Source organism: Solea senegalensis, linkage group LG17 (genome assembly GCF_019176455.1).
Source record: "Solea senegalensis isolate Sse05_10M linkage group LG17, IFAPA_SoseM_1, whole genome shotgun sequence".
NCBI lineage: Eukaryota > Metazoa > Chordata > Actinopteri > Pleuronectiformes > Soleidae > Solea > Solea senegalensis.
In genome coordinates, this window is record NC_058037.1 from 3,964,367 (window position 1) to 3,992,112 (window position 27,746).

At 40.8% G+C, this 27,746-nt stretch overlaps 1 protein-coding gene across 2 annotated transcripts; it reads right to left on the bottom strand.

Annotated features, from left to right (window-relative positions):
• Positions 1-1,915: 1,915 nt before the first annotated feature.
• kif26bb (kinesin family member 26Bb) lies at positions 1,916-26,346 on the bottom strand. 2 transcript variants are annotated; one of them, XM_044049260.1, is made up of 15 exons: positions 26,074-26,346; positions 25,468-25,848; positions 21,418-21,882; positions 18,816-18,937; positions 18,517-18,688; positions 14,719-14,928; positions 14,218-14,311; positions 11,976-12,247; positions 10,941-11,118; positions 10,653-10,791; positions 10,253-10,412; positions 6,931-10,087; positions 5,608-5,777; positions 3,159-3,309; positions 1,916-2,398 (listed from the first exon to the last, which is right to left on the bottom strand). In XM_044049260.1, exons 1-15 carry the CDS (start codon positions 26,122-26,124, stop codon positions 2,367-2,369), a joined length of 5,754 nt encoding a protein of 1,917 aa, XP_043905195.1. In that variant the 5' UTR covers positions 26,125-26,346; the 3' UTR covers positions 1,916-2,366. The 2 variants fall into 2 exon arrangements, with proteins under 2 accessions (XP_043905195.1, XP_043905194.1); XM_044049259.1 differs by having other exon boundaries at positions 5,622-5,777; positions 26,074-26,345.
• Between the last annotated feature and the right edge of the window lie 1,400 nt (positions 26,347-27,746).

Sequence of the window (27,746 nt, forward strand, 5' to 3'; positions counted from 1 at the left end):
TCTCCAGCTTCCTCCCACAGTCCAAAACATGCAATATGGGGATTAGGTAAATTGGGCACTCTAAATTGGCCGTAGTGAGTGGATGGTTGTTTGTCGCCTATATGTGTCCCTGTGATGGACTAGCAATCTGACCATGGTTCAGGATAATCCAATTGAATGGAAGTCAATGCATCGTCCCAACAACAGCAGCTGTGCACGTGTGTGTGTTTACGTTCAAATGAAATGCACACTGATTGCCACACACAGCCAAACATACGAGGATGAGACCATGAGTGGAAACACTATTACTTTTAATTTCACAAATCAAAGGACGCACAGTTCGCCGTGTTCTACAAACGCAAGAAAGAACTGAGAGCCGTGTAACGTAGTACAACCTTCTGATTAATCAGACTCACACAAACGAACATCCAGTGTATATCTGTGTACGTTTAAGTGCATCGATCCAGGTAGAAAAGCTAGTATTGATTACTCTGAATCTGCACCTTGTCCCTGATTGGCTCAGAGGTTCAGAACCACAAGGCTCTTCAAACACAATGACGTTATACCTTTAATGTAATTACACCTCCATTAGACTGAGAGCCACGTTTTTGTTTTTTTTATTGTTCAGTCATAATATTTACTAATGTATTATAGCAGCCAGTTTATTGATTACAGTCCACACATCACAGTGGTGTCTTTTGGGGTTGGTTTTAAGTACAGAGACCTCGACTCAAATCCTCCATCAGCTTCAGAAGCTTTGATTCCTAATGTTCACATCAACGCAGCACACTCTCCATGGAATAAACACTGTTCTTACATTAGTTTAAAGATGTGAAATTCACTTTTATTTCCATAATTGTATTAGTCACCAAAGTCTATATACAAACTAGTGTCAGGTTACCATCTGCATGACGATCGCCGTCATCGTTAAGGCAGACGAACAATTTCATTAGTCTGAGTTTTGCTGCAAAACATAAATTAACGTTCAAATGACACACACGGTTACGTACGTTGGCTTATTCAAGTTTTAATTAGTCAGTTTGATCATAAAACGAGTGGCAATGTCAACATAAGAAAGCAAAGATCTCAGCAAAATGTGCAGTGAAGTGTTCCTGAATCCTGTAAACGTCAGCTGTCAGTGAACTAGTGTGTATTTGAAGACTGTGAGGTACATGTTTGCATCACATTTCCCAGAAACCGCTTGACATCATAACCTAGTTTATAAAAAAGTGCATAATGTTGGGGCCTTGACCTGTGACGACCTACACACACACACACACACACACACGCATCAGCTTCTACTCTACGAAGCCTTTTGAGCATAAACTCAAAGTGACAGTTTCAGAACCACATGGATTAAGACAAATCTCTTAAAGGGATAGATCAGTTGTTTTTTTGTATGTGTGGACGTATGAGGTAGTGACACATAAGCATGTTAGACGCGGTACTGTGTGCACTCCCTGAGCCTAGAACCAGCCAGATATAGGTGGGAACATTCGGCTGCCAGCAGGACATAAGGGAAAAAAAGAATTTTATAAATAACAACATAACTGAGTCCACACAGTCCTGAAAAACCAGTTATTTCAGTCTGGTAATGTGAACGTAGCCTCTGTTTGTAACTCATACAACTGCACTTAAAGAACAACATCAATTTAAATCACATTGGTGACAGTTTTGTGTGGTTTTTGCTGTTAATTAAAATAATGCTTTGAATTTAGGATGTACCACATTTGTTTTTTCTAAAAAAAAACAAAACAAAACAATCACTGATGTTTGGAATATAATGTTTTGCAATCACAGTTCATTATATGGATTTGTTCATGTAAACGGTTTAATCTTTAATATTTGTGAAACGCTTCACAATTTCTTCACCTTTTACTCTGAATGATGAAGCTTTAATTATTTGCTCTTTATCAGAGTAATTATTGATATTGAATGATTTCAAATGTTTTATTGCGAGGTGACCAAATGACACAGCCCTACAACAACAAAAAACAAGCTACTCCTTATTGTGACTGGCAAAAAAAAAGACTTACAAGTGAAGAGATTCAAGTTGCTTTGTACAAGTGTCAGCCCTTTGTGAGTGGAGACTTCCTGTCAGCTGTCTCTGAGCTTTGTCCCCACTGTGAAGACATTCAAGATCCAGGACTTGTTCATTTAGGTAGCTATCACAGGTGATGGCGTGGTGTGGAACATAAAGTGTGTGCAAAGATAAGAGAGTGTTGGGGAAAGATTTAAGTGGTGGAAATATAAAACATAAGCGTCCGGGAGGAAAAGATGCCTCAGTTTGCATGACTGAACTCAGATTCTCTTGAAGTCTCTCTGTTCAGATGCTTTTCACACCTTCTCCTCTTATGCTGCCTCTCAGTGGTGATGTCATAGCAGCATCATAATAGTCCACAGGTCTGCCACAGGTCAACTGAGGGAGGACAGTGAGAACATAAGTGAAGCACATTACTGTGTCTGGGTTAGTAGACAACATTAAAGCAAAGATTAGAAGGGGGGAAAACACAGACTAGCCACAATGTATCTGCAGATTAAGAGATTAAAGATGATCATTTGTGGGAAAAGTGATTAATCACTTATATATGTGATTATGTGATTGTCAGTGTTAAATATAGGGGACAAAATGCGTGTGTATAATATACACTATTAAAAATTGTCATTTTAAACGTTAAATTGTCACTTCATTATAACTGTCACTTTATTCAAATCATACTTTATTCATATCACTCAAACATTCATGTCACTATTTAAATATTTCATTCAACAGCTTGGAACTCGAATGCAGAATTGAATATCGTTTAATTTCGTTCTAGACTTTTATCCCTGTATCGATTCTGTTTGCTTTTTATTTTATTCTGTTTGCACAATATCAAGACAGAAACTTCATTTAACAGTTTGACGATGTATCTCCACAAGTAGAGAATAAAAAAATGTTGAATCCCACGAGATATTTTAACAAACACTGTCGACATTTCACAAAATTAGCAACATATGTGGTGTTTGTCACGTGAAGATATCCAAACTATTGATATTTCATTTGTTTATATCCAAATCTGTAGAGTCTATACACCTGTATTAACTTTTCTTTTTAGGGGTGTAAAAATATTATTTTATGTGTTGGTTTTTTGGCTGCTTTTTTTGTTGCTTAATAATAAATAAATCAATTCACTGACACTCTTGGTTCCATGTGACAGGCTCCAGGGTGAGGTTGTGGTTGACCTGCTCCAGCTCCCTCCTCAGGTTGTTGTATTTGGCTCGGACCTCTGAGATCCTCTGCTGACGATGCTCCAAAAGCTCTAGCTTGGCGCTGAAGCATGCCGGACCCTGAAAACACACACACACACACACACACACGTCATTACCTTTATTTGTGTTCAAAGAACAAAAAAATGTTCCTGAACACAGATTTTGGACTTTCTGTTGTATTTAATGCATTTTCAGGATCAGGATTTATTTTTGTAATATTCTGAATATCCGTGTGTAGTTTTCTTCATGTTTTACTTTGTAGCATCTCTTCCCTTGTGTGTGTGTGTGTGTTTATTTTTACTTCCCTGGTTAACCACACCTGTTCCTAATTGCTTTCACCTGTGCCTCGTTATCTCTGTGTTTGTTTCTTTGTTCCCTGTCAGTTGTCTTGTCTGTTCTGGTAAGTATTTAATCATTCGTTCCTATATATGTGTGAATCTGTTACAGGGTTTTTCACCATAGTATAAGAATTATGGACTAAAGTGAACCCACCACCAGAAAATTATGCTGAATGAGTTATTTTCAATTTGCACCAACAACGCTCACTGGATGACTGTGGTACTGAGTCAAAATAAACGTGTGACGAGTCTTTTTCCATATTTTTTAAGCAGATTTCTGACAATTATTTTGAATAGAAAAATATGTGAATTATGGATCCATGCATAGTATATGTCACTTAAAAACATGTGATATAGATGTTTGGAAACCCCTCTCATATCTTTTAATTTGCATTCTTGCATTGAGTTAATATTTTTGATGGTGTCATGTTAACACTCCATCACATTTTGCATGTTCAGTTACACAGGGAATATTGGACTAAATAATGAATTCGTGTTGACATTTAAAATAACAAATTCAAATGCATGTCAGGACAAATGTAGTTGTATATTTTACCCAGCTGTTCAGCCCTGCTAAGACAACACTCTGTTACCATGTAAACATCATGTGATGAAGAGGGAACTGAAACATAAGATACAAAAACAAAACAAAACCATTCAAACCTCAATATAGAGGAGGAACAGTGTACAAAAGTACACTAAGGATCAAATGTGCTGTAGTGTTAATGTTTTACCACAATGTTAATGTTAGTCCCCATAACCCTAAAAGATAATTTACTATGTTTTGATATTCGCTTACTGAGTGCTATGTGCTGTCATTTACCTATAGTGCTCTATATTATTTGATTTCCAGTGGTCTTTGTTCTTAGCTGCAACATTGACCCAATTCCCCCCCATGTGGTCATTAAAATTGTATCAAAGTTGCCGTGTCTGAGACCGGAGGAGGCAGGGAGTGGTCTCATGGGGCCAGACCTCCTGTCATTGGGACATTACATCACCATGTGCATCTGGTCATGTTTTTTGAGCACATTTTGACTCAATGTGCAAGCTAGGATTTATTCAACCTTTATTTACCAAGGGTCAATTCCCTACATGCTACGCTAAAGTGAGGAGACGGCTTCTACCCCGTACCACCAGTCTTTGCTTGTGATATCTTTAAGGGTCCATTTATGATCTCTAACTAATTAGAAGCGGCAGCCCATAAAATATTGAGGTGAAGCCACTGGAGCTGTGTTTTAAAGATAATCATATGTTATGTTGTCTGTATAGAGCCTTGCAAAAAACCAAGTAATTCTACAATTCACAACAACAATTTATTTTATTTATTTTCATTTTTTGTCATGGTAATGTATTTAATTACCAAGTGGGTTTGGTTATAAAAGGGGATGTCTCCCACATTTTGAATGCACTTCAGACCCTGGATCCATCCATCCATTCTCTATGATGCTTCTTCTTTGAAATTGGGGCAATTCCAGCTGACACTGGCTGACAGGCAGTATATACTGTACCGAGGACAGCTCACCAACCAGTGACAGCAGATGCTAAGCATGTTTGTAATGATTAAGATGTTAGCCTAGATTGGCTAACATCAGGTTTTCGTACTACGTTCCTTTAGCAACAAGCAGCTAATCCAAGTTATTAACGCTTGATGGTTTGTGTAAAACTGAAATGAGTTAAAAACCTTCACAAAGACTTGGTTTACTTATGTTTGTCACTGATTTAAAAAAGGGGGGGGTTTGTAAGAATATAAAAAAGTTATGATTATGGACATTTTGTGCCAAAATCTCAGCAGGAATCAGGTCCAAAACCACACTGGCTGCCGAAAACCAGCCAGAATCTCAAGAGAGAAAACTGTTAAATGACTGTTTGTGACACAAACCTGGTGTTGATATGATGTTAGAGGCTGCAGGGACCCTAGAAGAGCCTGAGCTGGGATTTGGTCTGCCAATGTCCCATGGGTCTCTGGCTGAGGTTGCTAAAGGTCATATATTGCGTAATGCCCTTTAACCTCCAAAAAACGTCTAAATAAACCCAGCACTTGTCCACCAGCACCTGTTCTTTTCTGCATCCTCTGCCGGTTGTCGATCTCATAGACCTTGATCTCGTAGGCCTCTGGGATTCCCCGATCCACCCAGTGAGACCGCAGACCACTAGTCGAGCGTCTCAGGGAAGTGGTTGAATCTTGGGAGGGATGCCGCTGGTGAGAACCTACAGTGAGGTGAGAAAGACAATACACATATATTTTCCTCTTATCCCTCTGTGAAACATTCTGCAATGTAAGCACCGTGCTGTTTTGTTTTTAAACAAATGCATGAGGTAGAGGAGGAGGTTAATGCATCTACAGGGCGGTTACAGCTGAAACAAAGTCATCTCTGCTACACTGTCAAAAAAAACAGTCTACACTAAAAGCATCATGCATCACCGTGACAATGAAAGTGATAAAGACGTGTCCCTGAGTGCCCTTTAACACACAGGCCATGTGCACTACTGCAACAGTCTGCCTGAGGGCAAACGCTGCTTACCAGGGTTCAAATATTATTCATCACAGTCGAGATGCAGGATGTGATTTTTCTATAAACTGCATTTTCTATAAACTGCATTTGCCGATTTGATATGCAGTTTTTTTATGGACCTTTACACATTAAGAATATGATTTAAGTCTAAAGTACATGTGTAACTTTTCATCAGAATGCATTTAATGCAAAATGAAGTACATCAGAATTATTTCACCCACTTAAAAGGCTTGTTTGGAGACTTAATTCATGTGTTCATCCATCGAAGCTTGGTCTATTTCCTGCTCCAGTAGTTCTGTCACCATGTTAACTATGTTTTAATCAAAAATGCCATAAAATGTTTCACTCTACATACGTCCTTTTGCAATTAAGTGTTAGTACATTTATGCACACATCCATCTTTATATTTCACTGCACCATGCAATCATAATTTTTTGCAGTTATGCTTCCATTACGAAGTGCCTTCATAGTGTTCATCTATTAATGATGCGACCTCCTGCAATTAACATTTAATGTCTGTAATGAAATGAGGTCTGACTGCATATGTGTCATCTCCAGTTAATGTTACATTAAAATTTCATGTAGTCAGATGACAAGACTAAATATTGTGAATGTACAATCATTAAAATGAACATGTTTTACGTTGAATATAATTAATCATTCCATAAGACATGGTAGACATATGCTAAATTTATCAAAAGGTTAATTTTGTATGAATTTACCATCAGAATGGTTCTAATGTAAAAAAAAAATAGAAATATGTTTTATAATATTTTGATAGTTTTTACTTTTGAAATGCTATTTAAATTGTGTAAATTCATGAGTTCAGTTTAATAACCGCCAGTTACCTGTGTTGCCTTTCCTCCGCGATGCTCGGCTGCTGCGACCCACACTGAGGAGAGAGCCGCTCCTGTCACTGACAGACTCTCTGGGTGAGACGCTGCTACCTGGGTTTTCACTGTCCCTCAGCATGCTGCCATAGCCACTGCTCACCATACTGGTTCTGTTGGAGAAATACAGGGATGTCTTCCCCATTGCGGGTGGCAGATCACCACTCAGCACACTGGTGGTGTCACTCGCATGCCCACTCAGGTGATCAGGCGAGCGCGGCGCCGTCACCTGACTGTACGGCGAGGGAAAAGGAGTTATTTCATCCACTCCTCCTGCAGTGGGGCTGGAGACCCTCTCCTTTAGTAGGTCTGAGATCCGGCCGTTGACAAACCCCTGGATGACAGATTTTGTGGATGAACATGTGGAACTCTGGCTTGGAGTCCGACTGATGGATTGAAAAGATCGTGGAGGGGAAGAGGGAAGAAAGGAGGATGCCCGCTCAAAGCTAACAGTTTTACTGTCCGGGGAAACACTGGCACTACGACTGGAGGACTGCCGTAGGCCTTTGTGAGACATAGTGAGGTTCTTTATGCTGGGGGCAGACAGTCGGCGGACTTTGGGGGTGGCCAACTTGAGTTTTCCAACAGCAGAGAGCTTGCTATGGGTCTGCTTGGCAGATTGAGCTAAAGAGCTCTGAGAAGAGAAGAAGTGATGACTGTGGTCAGAACGACGGCTCTTCCTGGGGCTCCTGCTAGCCCTTGGTAAAGTACAATGTCCCTCATTAATGTCCTTATAACCTCCCTTACAAGCCGCTTCATAACTTCCCTTGGAGCTCCCCTTAGAGCTCATAGACGTGTTACTACTGTCTCTGTACAGAGAAGGAAAGTCTCTTGGAATTCTCCCAAGGGAATTAGTCCTGGAGGCCAGCTGCTCCAATTTAGTGTTGAAAAGCCTGCTACTGTTCTCAGTGGGTGACTGCAACCTTCCACTAATATCATCATGTTTTATTCTTGGACTTGAGGTCTCGGATACAGATCCAATGCCCGTTCTTGAAGAGCTATTAGCTTCCTGTCTATACTCTATTCCATATTTCCGAGGAGAGGAGTGGTGGAGGCTATGGTTCACTGGAGAGTCATGTCTGCCCTGCCTCCTTTCCAGTGTTACCCCTGGGCTGCATGGGGTGGATGATGTCACCTCCCTCGGGTCTCTGTGGTTGTCTGCCATGTGACCGTCCTGGTGGTTGGCATTTTGCCAGCCTCTAGGCAAACTACCCATTTTGCATGAAGCCGGGGCAGTTTCTTGGCAACCAGGTGAAACACCAGTTCTCCTGGGGGCATTCCCAAAACGTTTGCAGGTCATTTCTACCCCCTCTGAGTTCCCTGTAGCGTTGGAGCTGGAATAAACATGTTCCTTGTCTCTTGGGTGTCTCCTGTCTGTATTTCTTGGTTTTTTTCCACACATTTTGTAGTCTTCTGCATCATCACAGAAGGCAGAATCCTCCAAAATCACTGAATCATAACACATTTTGGTAAAAGAAGAGTCAAATAACGTGTCAGACATTTTGACATGAGTGTCAGCAGCAAATGTTCCACTCCTTTTTACATGACTTATTTCATCTTCTGGACATTTGACAGTATTTCTTTTGACCTCAGACCTTACTCCTGTGTTTGTATCATAAGGACTTTCTTTTTCTTTAGCACCATCCAAAACACAATCTTCATCTGTATTAATCAACATGGGATTAATAAATGAAGGTAAGAACCCTTTTTCCCTTCGGCACTGATGCTGGGGCTTTTCAGCACTAGCCTCTGAGACTGCAGCCTGAACAACAGAGCCTTTAGTTATACTGGAGGAAGCTGCAACTACAGATTCTTCACTGACATTGCTGATTATCCTGATTGGTTGAGTATTGGCAGAGCCTTGAGTATGTCCCTGTGACTGCCCATTGTCTCTGATACAAATAATGTTTCCACCTGTTCTTCCTCTGTCCAATGCTCCACTAATGGTCACCTCTTCTACCATAGAGAAGACAAGTTCATCTTGACCCTTTAGGTCCAGCGGCTGTTGAACAGTGACTGTGATAGTGGCCTTCATTTCCTTAACACCCTCTGTAGGGCAGTTAGTTAAGACATCCCTGTGTATGGCACCTGTAACCACGGACTGTGACGATGAGCAGGAGGATGAGGGAGATATGGGGGAGCTCTTACCAACTGGTGAGATCCTTTTGTCTGCTTTGGACCATTCCGCAGTTTCAGGACTCGGCTGTTTTCTTGTAGGCTGAAGTGCAAGGGAATTAGTGGCAGCAATATCAGCAGGGAGGGAGGGTTGAGCAGGGAGCTTATCACCTAACTTCAGAGTTCCACTGTTGGGCAACTCAAAGCAACAGGTCTTGTTCAGACTTAGCATTTGATTCAAGAGTTCCTCACTTGAACTGGCTGCACTGCACTCCTCACAGTCATACAAACCTGAATCCTCTCTTTGGAAACTGTCTGCAGGGAGGGCACTATCTGTCTTCCTTTCTCCTTCAGGGGGCTGACTGCAACCTAACCCCTGATTCATCAAGACCTGTGGTACTTTTGACGAGTGTGTCGATTTGGTGTCTGTCTGCTTCCCTGCTTCTTTTTTGTGATGTGATTTGGTTGTGACATTGTCAACACGAGGGACTTTTGAGGAAGACTTGAGTACTTCAAGTATCTCACTTCCATCGATACAGCCCAAACGCTCTTGAAGTTCAGCAAATGTTTCACATTTAAGACAATCCCTCTCTGGTGGCTTCATGTCTGCTTTGAGCATGTCCGTATGGCCTTGAACATTTTCCTCCTTCTTTTCCCCCTGCAGCTGAGGGATTCTCAGAAGCTCTTGTAGGAGAGCAGTAAACTCTGGGTCATCCAAGTCAGGTTTGTTGGGAGGCAAAGACGGTATGATTGGCACAAATTCAGGTTGTGTCAGCCTTGGTGCTCCTTTGGACTTGATGAAGCCATCTGAGTCTATTTGGATGACTGTATCACAAGACTGGTCACTACTGGAATGCTCATCTAGTTCACCCCGGAGACGGAGAGGATGGATGTCAACATCAACCTCATCAGTGGAGTGGAAGGCCCGAAGGGAGAAAGATTGAGGCCCTCTCTTTTCTCTTGTTAGACTCCTGCCGCAAGGAGAGCATGAGGTGGATTGCTGTTGAATGTGAATGAATCATGCTGTTAGTTCTAGATCTCGATCATCAATTTATGTACAAATCAATGCAACTATGTATTTACAATTTTAAAGCAAATTCATTGGTAAAAAATGGGCCACTAATTAAAACATGGTATACAATAGACTAGGGGGCATAGACAGTACCTTTGTCCTTTTCTGTGTCCTGCGAATACGTGCTGCCAGCTGGATGGTGGATAGCGTTTCTTGAAGGTGTGACAGTGATTCAGCAACTTCAGCGATCACTGTGGTGTGGCAGTTCGTATGACCCAAGGACTCTCGAAGGAGCATCGTCAACTTACTGCTCCTGCACAGAGATGGTGAATATTTCCACATATTAACTAAAAGAACGGATCAATCACATTCAGTCTCCTGCCACTTTTAATGTAGTTGCTGGAGTGCCTTATGGGTTTATTTTTAGAAAAAGTTACAGGACTAACGGTAATAATTTGCTTAATGGTCACTGCCAAGATATTAATAGAGCTGACTCCACACTAATGTCTACCATAATATTTGCACCAATAATATTTGGAAGTAACGGTCTTACTTGTTGGACGTAGTTTTATGTCCACTTAGTAGAGACACGATGACTGGGCCCAGCTCAGAATGAGGAGGTTTGATTTTGCTCATAGCGCTCATTCCACTACACACATCTATCAGGGTCAACTTAGTGGGGCCACGGGAACCTACAGAGAGCAGAAGAAGGAGTTAACACACTCAGTTATGCAATTAAATTTAAAATTCTGGATTGACTATGGAAAGAAAATTCATGGGCAAACACAAAATTTAGCATGAATGAGCATCACTGAGTGAGTGAATATATTATTATTACAACCTTTGCCAATGGTACTGCTCTCTGTACGAGGGGGCTGGACATGGAGGGTGAAGAACATTATGGAGGTGTGGGACAGGTACGTAATGAAGTCACTGTGTCGACGCGCTGCAATGGCCACGTCCAGCAGGGAAGCTGCACGCTCAGCAGTGGGGGCCTTCACCCGGTTGTGGTTACGTAGCTGGAAGGATTGGAAGAGACAAAAAAGAGTCAGAAAATTAAATGTGGACATGAGATTTCACAACTATCTAACAAAGCAAATTTGGATGCCAGATTATAAAAATATCAGATTTAAAGAACTGCTTTGGATCTGTAGAAGTTTGCACTTTCCAAAAACTGGAATACTGAGAAATGCACAGACATCTCTGCCACGCATTTAGGAAACAAGTCCAAGGGAGGAGAGAGCTGCTCACTCATAATGTAATCAGATCTAATCTAATAGAGTTCACTCATTACCAGCATTATCTTCTCACATATGGTGTAGTCTATTATATACGCTGATTCCTAATAAGAACTGACAGTAATCATACCATGTCTACAGAGGAGAGATCCTATTAAAGAAATCTAGTAAAACACCATCTAGATATCAATGCCACCTTCTGAAAATGGATGGATGTTTCTTTGTGACCCCCAAAAAAGTTTTTCCAGGAATATGGGCACATTTTCAGCTTCATGGCTGTTAAAACAACCATAAAATAACACTCCTCTGTGAGCTAATTTTCAAATTGAGACTCTGACACATTGCCAGCTAACCTAAAGCCAAGAAAATGTCAAACTAGTATGGGCAGCAAAAAAAATGATATAACCTTGGCTCTTTGGTTTTCAGATGCAGCACAAGCTGATTTATGTTCACTGAGATTGATTAGACTGCTAAAAATGCCAGAAAATAACCTGTTTTAGAGGAGAAATTGTGCTTCAAAGAAATTCACCACCAATTAGTGTCAAAAAAGACTTCACAAGACAAATTAGAATGCACTGATAATTTATACTATTATTTATGCCCTTTTTCTTTCTAATAAGAAGTGTGATTAATCCTACTTGTATCCCGTAGACTGGATCTTCTTGGAGTCTGATACGAGCTCTCGGGCTATCCTGGACGCTGCCCACAGAAGGAACGACCTCCCCCAGGAGATCTCTTAGCGTGTCCTCCTCTCCGCAGCACAGCTCAACGGCAGACACTGATACTGTCAGGTCAGTCCAGGTCTTCTCTCTCCGCCGCTCGATGGTGCTGTACAGCCAGGAGATGGCACAGGGAATGAGCCCCAGCTTCTGGACGCTCTCATCACTCCCCACCATGCTGGACCAGGAGCCTGAGGTACACAATCCAACAAATGGAGGCATCCATGCAGTATAAATACAATGCCAAGCATATTAAAATGTCCACCCCGTAGTATACACACAAATACCACCAATCTCTTAACACACAAGAGATACGACAGGATTTCTTTGGTTATTTTGCGATCAAATACAAAAAAACTGGAATTTTAGAGTTATGTGAGGATAATGAAAACCATTCTTGAAGGGCCAGTGTGTCATCGATTATCAATTATCTATTATCAGGACATATGTATATATATATTCATACGTTTTTTATACAGAATTTCACTTAACATTTCAAAACAAATCTCAAATGCTACAAGGGCAAGACGACCCATAAAACTGCATCAATTTGCTGGAGATAAAAAGCTAACATCATAAAAGAATGGCCATAAAAACATCAACCACTGAGGCTAATTAAAAGCCAAAGGTTTTCCATGTAGGAGGATCTGCTCCCTCTGACACACAAAAGGCATAAGCAGTTCAAAATTTTCAGATCATAATATATAATTGAAAATACCCTTGAATTCAATTTCTCTTGATATATCCCTCCCTTAATCCTATACACTGGACCTTTAACTCTGTACGCTACATTTGAAAGTACTATTAGCAGCTGGTAAGCTTAGCATTATCTAAAATAGTGTTGCATCTTGTTGTTGTTTGAACAGGGGTTTATGTCCTGTGCAATTTGCACCAATTTTTACTATTACAGTTGACCTGGTCATAGGTGGAAGTTGGTGTTTTTGTCTTGTCACTGTCATAGTGCATTGTGGGAGTGGAGCCTAATGGGTGACAGCATGTACCACCCAGGCAATTATACCCCCTTTTAAAACGGCCAATAATGTCAGGAAAGGAAGAAGCATCTGATAATGTGAGCATGTCTGCTGCAGTTTGCAGGTCAGAGGTGAGCAGTGACCGTGGCTGTAGACAAATACAAGAGAATATGGTTTAAATAATGGCAGAAATGCACTGATACGAAATACAGTGCAGGAACACTTAACAAAGCCCAAATAACGCCGACACAGGTATTCAGAAATATCCTCACAAACAGATTTTCTTATGGTTTGGTGCCTTGCTGGATGTCCTGTTGCACTTTTGCCCCCACATCAGTTGTGAGTCGCGCTTTTATCCTTTTTTGTCGTATCCAAACTTAAATTGAATAAGGATAGGGGAATTGGTTTACTAGATTTAAAGGCCGAGCTGCCTGCCGTTATTCAGAGAGAATAGTATTCTGTGGAGGAGATTGATATCCCCCTGGCTGTGGGCCACGTGTAGTCTGAATTGGCCAACTAATTCAATCAGATTTACGGAGAGTGGCGTCATGTGAACAAGCAGCTCCAAGGAGACCATGTCCTTACTCCTGCGTGTGCGTGTGTGTGTGTGTGTGTGTGTTGCACATCTATTAAACCCCTTCACTGATGCTAAGTGCAGGGTTCCATCTCTGTAATAGCAATGGATTACAGTCCATTTTGTTTCCAGTGCACACTGAGCTTGGTGTGTCAGAAAAATAAAATATTATTTTTTCCTGATCATTATCTTTCACCACAGTCACAGCTGATGTCTTTTTGTGGTGTGCTGAAACATGTGAGGAATGGCTCGCTTTTTCTTTTAAAGCACATGTATTGTATAATTAATGAATAGGCTTTTATTCACAAAGTAACAGGTGCAAGACGAATGGTCACGCAGGACTGAGTGGATGGCAACACTTTAGGTCACTACACTGTGGGGAAGGAAAGAGGATGGAGAAAGGACAAATGGAGAAAGGGAGTGTATCAGGATTGGCAGAGGGACAGAGATGTAAAAGGGAGACATGAAGTTTAAGCAATAATGAAAGAGTGAATGATAGCAGGAGCGGGCCAGTGGAGCAGGAGGAGGGGAGGGTACGTTGGCCCCTGAGATAAAAGCATCCCACTCCCATCTTGAGATTTTAACCCGTGGCCTCACACAGTGACCGATTACTCACCCACGTCAGCACACCCCAAACCCAGAACACATCCATCGCTGCCGCTGAGCACACAGCGGATGACATCAGCCAAGACGCCTGCACACACCTCAGCCTGGCCGGAGAGAACAAAGGACAGCAGAGCATCTCGTGATTCACCTCCACACTGGAAAAGTGCATCCAATGAAATGAAAGTGCTGAAGCGGAGGAGGGAGGCATGCTGATTCTCTACATTCCCCTGGGCTCAGATACTGTAAGCAGAGCTCGGAGAAGGTTGAGTTTAATTGATGGACTGTAAGATTGTGGTGGCTATCCAGGCCCTATCAGCTTTCAGGTCATCAGACAGGGAGAGCAATCGAACCATTATGTGGTGTAGAAGTGGAAAAATGCCTTTTCAATATTAAAACACAGAATGCACGACATTTGTCCACGTAGAACAAATCCATCAAGAGAGATCAGTCATTTTGAACTCAAACAGAAACCATTTTAAATAATATTAATCAGAATCAGAAGGAACCAAACCTGGCTTGACTCTTGAGGAAATGCAGCATCAAAGTTGAATGTTCTCAGAAGACTTTTGCCATCCCTGCCGAGTATCACTGCAGTGGGTGGTTGGCTGTTGCTCACTGGTTCCATTATGATGACTCTTTTTTTAGACGGGTCAATCTGGAGAACAGGTGGTTGGCCTTGGCCCCGTGACAGTTCTGGGCTTACCCTGAGCACGACTTTGACCTGTATACAAAGGAAATTAGAAGGAGAATTATTTTAATTTGATGAGGTACATTTAGTAGTACTCTTTAGTAGTATTTCTTGAGATTTTCTTAGCTAAATTGTATAAGACATGCTATCATTACTATATATTGTTTGGTAGATCCACCTTTGGTCCAGTCTGAAATACCTCAACAGCTATTTGAAGGATTACCATGAAATATTTTATGGAAGAAATACACCATCAACACGTCAGCATTGACATTTGACAAACTCAAATTTCCATGAGCCTCAGCTATTTGTATTCATCGCTAATAAGAAGCTATAGTTGTAGCTGTAAAGAGTAAAAAGAAAAAAGAAAGAGTAAAAAGCTGTAAAGAGTGTGCACAAATATGTGACTCACTCACAAATACGCATGCAAGTCATTTCAGAGGAAGCCTGAGAAAGAAAGTGGACCATCTGTAGCAGTCATTTCTGAACATAAACACCAGCGGCAGACAAAAATATCTTCATATCAAATTTAGTGAGTTTCTAACATTGCTGTCTTCAGAGAAAACTTAAATATACTGCATACACATACACATATACACGTATATACTGTATATATAGAGAGAGCGAGCATGATGTCATATGTAGCAAAGAGAGCAAACTATTGGACAGACTGTGTGAATGAGGCATGGAGTGGCTTGTAAATTGGAAATGGGAACCTTGGAAAAAATAATTTGGTTTAAGCACTGGGTGTGGTGAGATAATGATGCTGCATTTGGCTGTTACTTATGTTACAGTATATTTGCAAATGACATCATTTTTTAAAATGTTTTTATTCATTCGTTCATTTCAAAGGAAGAGTTTAAAGTTAAAAAATAAATGTTATAGCTTAGAACTGATTTGCATGTGCAGTTGCTTGTGCAGCATTTACACAAGGAAAAAGTAAATATAAAGTACATCGCAGATGTATGCTGTATGATGACAAATAAACTCAAATTAATAGTTAATCTTGAGTCACAAAAAGAGTGCAGAGCTGAGCAGCTTTTAACAGACTTTATAAGTCGTTAAAAGTGTGGAAACACCTGCAGCTTCTCACATCATCAAATAGGTTCCACTTAATTGCAGCAGCAGAAAAAGCCAACGACCTAAATGCAATCGTATAGTCCAGTGCATACAGTATAAATGACATTCTAAAGGAGCTCACGGAATACTTACCTTGTGGGTGTAAGCAAAATCACATAGTGGGTGGGGCCAAAAACAAATCTAAACATTTTAAAGCAGAGTAGATTATTTTATCCAGTATCTGACAGTGAAAAGAGGATTTGCACAAATAAAAAGAACAGGCTATATATTTTTCTTTAATGTTTCCTTGAGATAAAAAACCTGCTTCCTTTTGATTGCATTGAATAGACACTTGATCCAGTGGAATACAGAAACTGCATGTAATTACAAGTACATAGTGAGGCATACCACCTGCTTTATATTTCCGCATGTCATGACATTAATTCCTTAATGCAGCTCTGTTCGGGAAGCCCTAGAATTTCGAGGCTTTAAGGTCTTAAATTAAGTTAGACCCTGACTCTGACAGCGTTTAACAAGGCTCATACGTCTCAGTCTGCAGGAAGTCAAGGCAGCATTTACCTCACAAAGGACAATATGCTGTATTATAGTATGTAAACCAGTTATTAAGTCATTCATAATCGGGGATTCAGGTCTGCAAGATTGCGCGTAGGCCAGATAAAACAGGATGACATTACACCATGACATCATCCGCCATTGACGATGTAAAAACCAGACAGCCATTTTCCATCTGCCACATAAGTTTCCAGTGAAGGATTTTTCCCTCTCTCCCCCCTCATAATTTTTATACCTTATGCAACCCTATTGAACATGTGTCACACTCTATTTATGAGGATTAAATTATTCAAGAGATCAATTTAAAAGCAGGGTAAATCTTCCTCCACTCCCGCACACATGTATATTCTTGCACACACACACATAGCTGAGTGCTCGGGCAGGTGCGGGGTCTATCCAAGCCCTTATCTGTAACTCTAGACTAAACCCAAGAGTCCATCTATGAGACAAGGGAAGGGCAGGCAGCCATATTGATCCCCCAGTTTCTCCCCGAGGAGGAGAGGGGAGGGGAGGAACAAGATGGAGACATTAGCACCACATTACAGTGTATCATGAAAGAGGATTGATATAGGATCTCCTCCAAAGTGACTGTGAGCTTGTTACTCTGCAACACGGGTGGTGAAAACACTTCCAAGGTGGTGCAAGGATGGAGTTATATTCTTTCACATTCACACCACTATTCCAGGCTTGTTATTCTTGTCTCGAGAGTAAAGTAGACCAATTTTCAAGCGTAATCTCAGAAAAATGTGCAGAAAATTGGGTCCAAACATTTCCCAGAGCTGGACATTGTCAGGGTCAGAGGTGTTCACAACAGCAGGAGAATCTCTGGAACGTGCAGGCGAGGAGGTGGTGCCTTGAGCAGGAAAAGAGGCAAGACACTTGCAAACTCACTCACTGTGTATAATCCAAAGTTTCTCCTGCTGCGTTCACACATGAGCTTACATGGACGTTATCCAGGGATTTGGTGAGGAAGCTGGCGGGAGACGAGCCGGAGAACGTCCAAAGTGACTTTTGAGGGTATACGCGTTCACATATACAGCCACTCTATACAATTCAGGGATATGTTTGGACTTCAGTGCATGTCTGAAAGCAGCTTAATACCTCCTACAGACTGTGAGATTTCATCAATCTTATAAGACCATTATGAATCACACTGTGCACCATGGATCTAATAAACTTGGCTAAGTAATCAAGTATAAAGCATGCAGAGTCTACAATGCTGACACATACTGAATCGTAGGCTACAACAAGCATTAACGTGTATTGGCAATCTCTTTATGCGTGCGAGAAAAATTCAAATAAGAGGCAACAGATCCCACATAAGCATTCACTTTGTGTTTTGCTTCATGTTTTCAACAGCTGTCTGATACAATTGTTCCATATTTGAGAATCTTGCATGTCAACCAAGCCCAAAATCATACAATGTACACTGGGCTAAACAGTATACATTTCACAGAATTCTTGTGATGGTCTTTCTGTGGCTGTCTTGACTTGATATATGATTTGCTGCGCAAAGTCAAAAGCCTGAATCAGTCAAACCTTTACAAGCCGCGCTGACCTTTGTGAGCACAGATAATGGCTGCCCCTGATACTGTAATTACTTTGAAGGTTAAATAAATAAGGTGTATTTCTGATGACATATGATAAATGAGCACCGTTTTTAATCAAATCTGTCTTGGTTTTGTTACAGCAAGGATATTCAGTTCATGGCTCATTAGGGAACATGACTGGCTACGAGCCACTTCCTCCAATGAGGTTGATTTTAGTTTGACAATCTTCATCGCCATGGAAATTGTCTTTTGTTCATATCATAGTTATTCAACAGCATGCCCAAACCAATTTAATAATTTGCTTTATGCCTTTAGATAAACAAGTAGCTCCAAAAGGATTACTGGCATTATAACCCAGTTACATCCGTACAAAAGTGGTCCATTTAAAAACACAAAAATCTTCTGTAAGTCTACTGGAATGTGAAGCCGTGGGATCTACCTTGCCAACATTGGGTGAGTCTCTGGTTCTGGTGGCAGCTTGGAGCAGGCAGGAGGGAACTGATGGTGGGTTTTTCTGGACAATCTCCCTGAAGCAGGTGGAGAGATGGGCGGGAGCTGGATCCGAAGCCTGGCCTTTTTTCCTCAATGTCAGGCTGAGCTTCTCAGCCGCTCTGCAGGAGGAGAGGAGGCAGCATGACATGCCAGTGAAACCTCTAATGAAACCATTACAGTCAGGATGCATATAGACATTTGCTGTTATGTTTCACATGTAGAGTATATATATGTATATATGTATACTTTGCCAGAAAGGACATGGCAGCAGTGTTGGCGATGTTGACCACTTTGGAGATGTGAGGGATCTTGGAGCTCGTCTGTACAGGCCCAGCATCAACACAGCCCTGGGTTGCATCACCTGCAGCCTATCAGGAGAGAGAGCTCATTATAGAAATCCAAATTTGTAATTGCCCACCATTACCCACTCCAGGAGAGGATATTATCTTGGGAAATACTCTGGGGAGAAACACGGTGTGTGTGTGTGTGTGTTGAAGTAGGGCATCTAGGCTGAGAGAGCACTGGGTTAAACATGAATCATTAAGTCATATTACAGCCGTGCGGCTCGCTGCGTGTGGAGAGTGAGGCAGCACTTGTGACGGCAGAGGTGACTGCCCTCTCGAATTGAAACATGAATCAAACATGACACAGGCGCGCAAACCTGCAGTCATGTTCCAAGTCATTCCAACACTTTCGCAGTTGTTGCTTCACAGTGTGTCTGTGTGTGTGTGTGTGTGTACACAACATGACCTATTCAGCATGCATCTGCTGCTGCTCAACGTGAAGTAACAGAACCTCGCCACAGGCCTCAGAGTCACTGTTGTTGTATGAAATTGGTCTTCTGCTCTGCTCCAAACCTCCACATCTCATCAGTGTCTCACACATTTTTAAGGCAGCTATTTTTTTCCCCTCATAATAATGTCCAACAATGCCAATTAATGCCAAGGCAGAAGAAATACAGTCGTAATTTTGAATTGGACGAAAGTGAAATTGTAAAGATGTTGTTAATACTGAATGTAAAAGAAAAAATCCTCCTCCCTTCCTCCTGTTCTGATTTGCTCTCGTGGTAATTTATTATCTTGTTTTCTTCTCTCCCACTCTCCAGCGTGCATCTTAAACGCTTAATTTCCCTTCCTCCTCATCTGCTTCTTTTGTCTGCTTACTCTTTTCTCTACTCTCCTACTATTTCATCTCTGCTGCATAAACCTGTATTGATCTGCTCTGATACAGGATGTGCCAAGACAATTTCTTCTTGAACAAACCAGGACAGTTTGATGTGAGTAGAATTGTTGCATTGTTGAATTTGACCAGACATTACAGGGTAATTACAACATTGCCTTAAATGGCATTTTAGTCTGGATGACAATTACTTCACTGTAACTATACTGCTATATATTTACTTCTGTAAATATATAGCATATTTATTTATTTATTTTTTCAAACAATAAACAAAACAATAAGTCAAACAATAAACAAAACAAATCAAGAGGCCATATCAAGAAAGTGTAAACATGTCATTTTGTACATAAACCAAACATAACTATTTAAAAATGTTAAATTATGCTATATAATAACATGGTCCTGTACAACACTGGTATACTTTGTGATGTACAGTTGACCTGGTCATTTCAATTATTAATATTTATGTTGTTATAAATAATATCATGGTGTACGGTGACCATCCACATTTGTATTGTTCACCTAAAAGCCCTGCCTTCACAATTACTGTCATTTTTCATTTAAAAATAAGGGCTTAATTTACAACTCCAAGAAGTTGCATTATTCTGCATCCAAGACAATGAAGAAACTAGCTTTCACCAGGTATTTATTCTGTTTTTCATACAGAAGGAGGGAAAATACCCTTGTTACTCACGTCTTAACCACTGCTGCATCTTTCTGTCAGCGGCTAAACAATAATACACCTGGAACAACTATGTGAAGGTATTCTGTTGCTTCTTTAAGTTAAATGAAGAAAAAAGTAACACTAACTGATGTGTTTGGCTAATAGAGCTGCTAACGTTAGCCTAGCTCAGGTTAGCTTGTCGTGTTTTATCATGAGCACATTTTTAATGTAACACTTCACAAATCTACTCTGTGTAAAGTACAGTGTCAGGTTACTTAGGTTAATGGAGGTAATAGAGTTGTTAGCCAGACATGCTAATATGCCGAGCTTACACCAGAGCACATCAACACAACGTTAGACACATTTAAAACAATCCACCCTTTCATTTCATGGGGAAAAGCAAAGCTTATAAGTGTCTGTTGTTAAACTGTGACTGAAAAAATGCTGCTCAAGGAAGTGGTTTAGCAAATGGTTTGTTGTGATGTCTATGAATATTTTATTAAGTGAAGCAAATAGTGCATCAGTGTTGAGATATTTAGATTTTCCCTTTGTCCTTCGAAGTAAAAGGAGAACTCCACAAAAACTCACCTAACAACATCATACAGTATAAAACTGTTCAGACTTTAAAAGCTTTTTCATTGGGAGCTGGAAAGTAGTGTGCGCTCAATCTGCTTTGACTTCCATCACAGTAATGCATATCACAAACCACCCTGTTAAATATGACCACCCCCCTATTGATCACAAATGCATTTTGACTCACTGGCTTTTATGATGGGGTTAAATCATGACCCGATTCCATTCCATTAGCAAAAGTACTTTTAAACAACGGCCGAAGCCAAAGGATCTAAATAGGCTGTGATTGGTCTCTGTAAATCATTGCACTGCTGACACAAGTACCCGTAAGAACATACTTCACCCACACTGCTCATTTAAAGGGGGACCCTCACTGGGGATTGTGTTGTGTGAGATTTATTGGTCGAGAGAAAGCTTTTAAGGGAAGCCTACCTTGTGGTAACGATAGATGGTGACACCATCAGGATTGGACACAGATTTACAAGTGATGAGCTGCTGCTCCTCCACCCAGCGGTCCATATCCTGGTTGGGGAGTTTGAGCCCCCTGCGTCTGAGGGTTTGAGGGGTTCTCTGAGGGGTCCTGGGGCTCTGTGGACCGTAGGTTTGACCATGCGGTTGATGTGCGGCCATGTCAGCTTCTCTCAGACCCCGATCCCCATATCTTGTCTCACTTAGTCCCAGCAGTGTGCTGCTGCTGAGGCTGGGCTCAGGCAGAGGCTTAGCCAGCGACTGACCCCTGTTCAGAGCCAGGTGGATGGCCTCATGTTTGAGCTGGTTCAGGCTCGTACCACAGGCTGCACACTGACCCTGCTCCCTGTCTCTGTCCCTGCATTCAGTGGTGGAGCGGCTGTGGACGCGGAGGTTGTCATTAAGGAATGCTGATAGGTCACTTGAGTCCTGCGGGATCAGAAAAGAACACAGAATTACTGGATTTCAAACAGGAATCGGACTTAAAGCTGCAGGGCATGATTTTTAGTGAGTGTGGTTGTTAATATCATTCTGCCTCTTTTGGGTCTTCCTGAACAGAAACTCTGGTCTGTCAAGCATTACTATCAGACCAGTTTGTGTGTATGCAGCAGCACTGAATTGTTGAATTAAACAATCACTTCCTATGTGCAGCACGGGAATGTTGCCAGGCAACACTGCTATACTGAAATACACAGAGAGTTGTGTGAAATGATGTGTGACAAAGTTTATATTTAAAAGTTACGCACTACAGCTTTAAGTGTTGAATATTCCTGACTTGATTTTCTATATTTTTGCAGAGTTTGCACTTGTCTGCGTTATGATCGAAGCTTATGAAGCCACTATGAGCTAATGTGCTGTATCAGGATTGAGAATAACATAAATGATTACTGTGCATATGAAGATTGAGCCCGGGGACGGCACTGTGGGCGGTCTCGGCACTTAGCAAAGTAATCACTGTGTCCGTAGTATTGATACAACCCTCGTCATCTTTATTAGAGCAGTAAGCTAAAAAAATGAATCGACCGAACCGCTAACGCACATGAAACATGTCGTGAATCAGAAATCTGCAGTTAACGACTAATTCATGGAGAATGACACAGAGTGACACATCATCACGCAGCCATAGTAACAGGATCTCTTTTTTTTCCAACTCATTTGAAATCTGAGAATTTTCTCCCTGGCTGCAAGACATGTTGGTAAAATACTATAAAATATATAAACAAGAGCATAAGGAGGGTTATTTCTATGAATAAGAGTTTGCAGTTCTTCTATGTCATCCTTGCTCTGGCTCCTTACCTCAAATAATATTTAATTATGTATTCTAAATGCTCCACTGGGTCCCATTAAAAGAAAATCCATCTCATTTGAAAACTGGAGGTGATTAGAAATTTCAGGCACTTTTAGGGCCCCATTTTCTCTGGGAAGCTGAATTTCTGTCCTTATAAATCTCTTTTAAACATGTTTTTACTAGTTTAAATCCTTGCTGTTGTGTTACGTTGTGTGTCAGATAACATCTAAAGCTTTTGTTTTAACGCCTCATCTGTTGTAAAGCACATTTTAACTTTGTTTATGAAAGGTAGTATATAAATGAATGTATTATTGTGATGTCATGATTCGATGATCATGTGTCACTAATTCATCTCTTTTTAACATCTTCTTTCCTCCAACACTTAAAACATACAGTACATTATAACGCTCTTCTGGTGCGTTTCAAAGCACTTTTTTTAGGCCCCTTTGATCAAATCAAACCAACCCCAGACCACATGATATCAAAACACAAATTGAAAACAATAGTGAATTACATTTGTGTATTAACAGCTTGGACAGAAGCTGGTCCACTAAAGACCCAGCTGTTTCAGCACTGAATTGAAAACCTGACTCGTTTTTTTGCTGCTATATAATATTAAACCTTGTCATCAATTATTCATTAATTTATTTTCCTTCTCCACTTGCCTCGAGTCCCTGAAGCGCTGGAACACTTCATGGTTTATACCTTACAGAAATGATGAAGCTTTTGGCAGCCGTGTTAGTGGCCTGTTAAAAGGGGGGGTACTCTTTCTTTGGGGACACTCTCTCTCTCATGTCAGGGCCCCAGGGAATTGTCTGCTTTGCTTATACCCTGTTGCTGTCCCCCCAGTCTCCATTTTGTCTTATCAAACTAATACTGCTTTGCTTTTGTGTGTTTTTCCTCCTTTGTCTGCACCCCCTGCCTAAACAAAAATGAATCCAACCTCCAAATCATGATCTTGGACACTCCTGCAGTGCAGTCACTTCCTGTTTGTTCTGTCCTTGACACCCACCGACGTCCAATGGACTCAGTCACCCTCTAGCCCCTCCCATCCACTCCATCCATCCTGCCAGTGCATCACCAGTGACCCATATTCCCCCAGAGGAGCACCGAAGGAGCGCTCAACTGTTCCATAAAAACAAAGTCATTCATATTCTGAAAGGGCTGATATATAATATCAGACAAATCGTGCCACTTTCAGTTTAGCAACTCATTAAAAGGTTTAAAGACAGACACATAGTCGGGGACAGGACTTTCCATCTTAGCGAGATCGCAAACACTTAAATACCTCTAAAAGATGATATTACAGAGACACAATGCTTTTGAGAAACCACGCTTAGTTAGATCAATAAACCTGCGACAAACTGACTGGCTTATCAGATTTCGACTGACCATGTCTGCGGCCACAGGATACAATCTCTCCGTACAAAACACAACAACGCTAACTGCACGCGTGCCCCATCCCACTCGAAGGAGGACGGAAATAAATGGCCTTCCCTCCTTGGAGAGGACCGTGAGGATGACGCAAGCATGTAGAGATGAAATATTCATGTCCATTTGAAAGCGCTCACACTGGAGCAACACTGGTTTACTCTGTCGATTGGAGTGTTTGATGGATGTCAGCGGTGACAAATGTACAGATGGATGCAGAAGTGTGTGGGCATGTGCATTCCTCACAGACAGCACGGGAAACACTGATGCTCCACTGTAATGTGCCTATAGTGTCTTTAAGCATATATTTTATCATTCCATTGCTTTTCCTGATACAGTTGCATTTTTTTTTATTACTAAATATTACACATTTTCAGAACTTAAATTGAACGTATTTAAATGTTTGAAACTGTCTTTATGCTATATCTAGAATGGAAAATTTTATTTCTTTAATTATGCCCAAATATTGCTGCCATATGTGCAATGTTCCCCATCTTTATTAAGATTCATTTAAAAGAAATTTTAATCTCAATTTGACTATCCATATGCTGAAAATGTATATACAGTATACACATATACATATAGTACATATATGTACATAGATATATATTTACATATAATTTATAATGCAAAACATTAAAAGTGTAAATAATTTTAAGTGGATTTATTTTATAATTTGCATCTATGCCTAACCTGCAGGGATGCAAGAAAACACTAAACACTAAAACACTAAAATATTATGAATAAACATGTTAATGTATCAAATAATGGAAATATTCTTGACAGTGCTTTAGTATTTAATCCTGTGTGACCACTGGTTGGCAGTAGGATTTCAGCCATTTGACTCTCTTCCACACTCCCCTCAGACAAAGAAAACTGTATCTATAACATTGTTATTTTTGCTATTAGTTTGTCTTATTATTATGGTGGAAAAATCACAATATATCATCTATAATATCCAAATCTATCACAGTGTATAATCACACCTGAAATGTATCACATCACCAGATTTTATTGCCAAAACACAATATTTTGGGTGGAGACAGAAGAAAGCTTATGCATATGAATGTGAGTCTATTATTTTTAACCTTTAATTTTGTGTTATTCAATTATATATGTTTCTCATTTATGACCCTACACCACCTGCCGAGAATCCTATGATGTGTGTTATTTAATTATTTCAGCCCATGCCAAACCTTTAACACATTTCTGACAAATTACTATTTCAACAACAACTAGAAAGAATATGTGATGGTGCATTCACGGTCCTCCAGCGGAGGCTCCCTGTGACTGACCTTGCAGGAGAAGTGATGGTGAACAGCCAGACTCAGAGCCTGTTTCTTCAGAGCAACGAGGCTCGCTGAGCACTTCTCGCAACACGCAACTTTCCCCTCGGACCTCCCGAAGCCGGGTTTCTTCGCTTTGGAGCCTCGGCACATGCTCCCAGCACCAAACCACATAGTAGTCCTGATGCGGTCCCCCACGGAGCCGGGCAGGGACATGTACGAGCCCGGGACAGCGTCCGATCCCTGGTACATATTCCGGTGTGGGTCTCCCTGTCTGGAGACTCCGGCGCCCTCAGGAGCAGGGCGCTCCCTGTTGGGTTTTAAGCGGTCTGTTCCTTTAACACTTGTAGAAAAAGCAGTGGTCTCACAGTGATGCTGCACTTCACAGCTCTGAGGAATAAATCATCATAATAAAGAGGATGATGCGTGTTGGGTTTTGGCTGTGGATAATTAGATATTAATCGACATGCACAACTGTCTGTAACCACACCCAAGTGTTTTTCTTCTTTTCTTTCTCACAGAGCAACAATGTGGTTCTTTTTATAAAAGTCTGAACAAATCAAACATGGTTTTAATAACGTGAAGAGGAAGATAAAGAAGAAACGTGCCACTTACCCAGTGCGCTCCTCTGACCGAGCTCTCTCCTCTTCCAGTCAGAGATGACATGACAACTTGTTAATATTTAAAAAGATATCCGGAACAAAGGCGGGCTGCGCTTTTATTTAATTTCACCAAAGCTCCGTGGGTGTGAAGCAAAACCATTTCACTCATGATGATCAGAGGTGGACAGTGATGAGACAAACTCTGAGGCTGCCTGTGAGGAGACTGTGAGGGATGGAGCGGTGACAGCGGCACAGTGGAGACGGAGACAGCGAGCGCGCCGGAGAAGTATACCCTGCATTGATTCACTTGTCCTCGGGGAGGCGCTGAAGAGCAGGTGGGACAAGACGCTCAACAGTTTTTTTAGAAGAATAAAAACAAATATGTAATACACAAGAGGCAGTGTGATGGAGAATATCCCCCAAATCCTCAATAGAAAGAAAAAAGGTAAACAGTATTTACTGTGTTAATTATGTGTCTCATAATTATAATGCACAATAAAAACATAGTTTGGTAAAGTGTTTTGGCAACAGATGTTTGTATGTTGTTGCTGTATGTGTGCTATGTTGTTACCTGCAATTATTGTTTTGTTGTTGTTTTGTTTTTGTCTCTCTCTCTCTCTCTCTCTCTCTCTCTCTCTCTCTGTGTGTGTGTGTGTGTGTGTGTGTGTGCGTGTGTGTGTGTGTGTGTGTGTGTGTGTATGTGTTTGTGTACTTGTATTCCTTACCTCTTTAGGATCTTTCTGGCATAAACTCTGACCTGTACTATGACCAGATGGTCCAAGTGACCAACATCTGCTCCTGAGCCTTTTCTGAGGAACTTAAGTTTCAGGCTCGGATGTGGTCCGTTATGGATGGGGTTGTTTGTTTTGTGGCTTTTTTATCCGACATTATATGTGAATGTTTGTGGTCAAGGAGCATGCTGCTGACAAGATACTCTAGTATTATTATTATTATTATTATTATTATTATTATTTAAAGCGGTAGAAGATGGATGGATGGTCAATGATAATGCAACTGATCATGGGGAAGGTATCTGTATGTCTGTCTACTGAATTTTAAACACAAACACAATATAAAAGGTAATCATACTTAATACAAGGGGGGAATAGTAACTGAAACCCATGCAGTTTATATACAGCGCATGTGGAAAGTAAGGGTCTGTTAAAAAAGAGATTATTAAATTGCTGTGGAGAATATTTTTTATTAATGTATAGGAAGAGGATTTCATATTTTGGACCCCTGGAATAACATATTAAAGAGGGATTGCGAAATATGGGGGGAGGGCTACGCTATGGTAGCCGTGAAATTGATAATTCAATGTAAATTATGTCATAAAAGGAAGAAGGAAGGGATCTTTTGAAATAACTATGTAGAAATAAACTGTTCAGTGAAGATTCTTGCAACAGAGCAATTAATTACAACTGCCTTTACAATTGTGGACTCATGCAGTCTTTGAAAGGTTCCTAATATCAGTATAAGCCCTGTGATGTGACTTTTGTGATGGCACTAGAGATCTCATACATGCAGCGATAGTTTCCTGATAAATAAGAGGTGAGTGTAAAGTAAAAAGGCAAGATCATTTTAGCAAGGATAGTTTTGTTATCTTTTAATGTGTGAAAAACAGGGATGTGTCATGACTTGAAAAAATAGATGAAAGACTTACTCCAGTGTGTTGGTACTGCACCT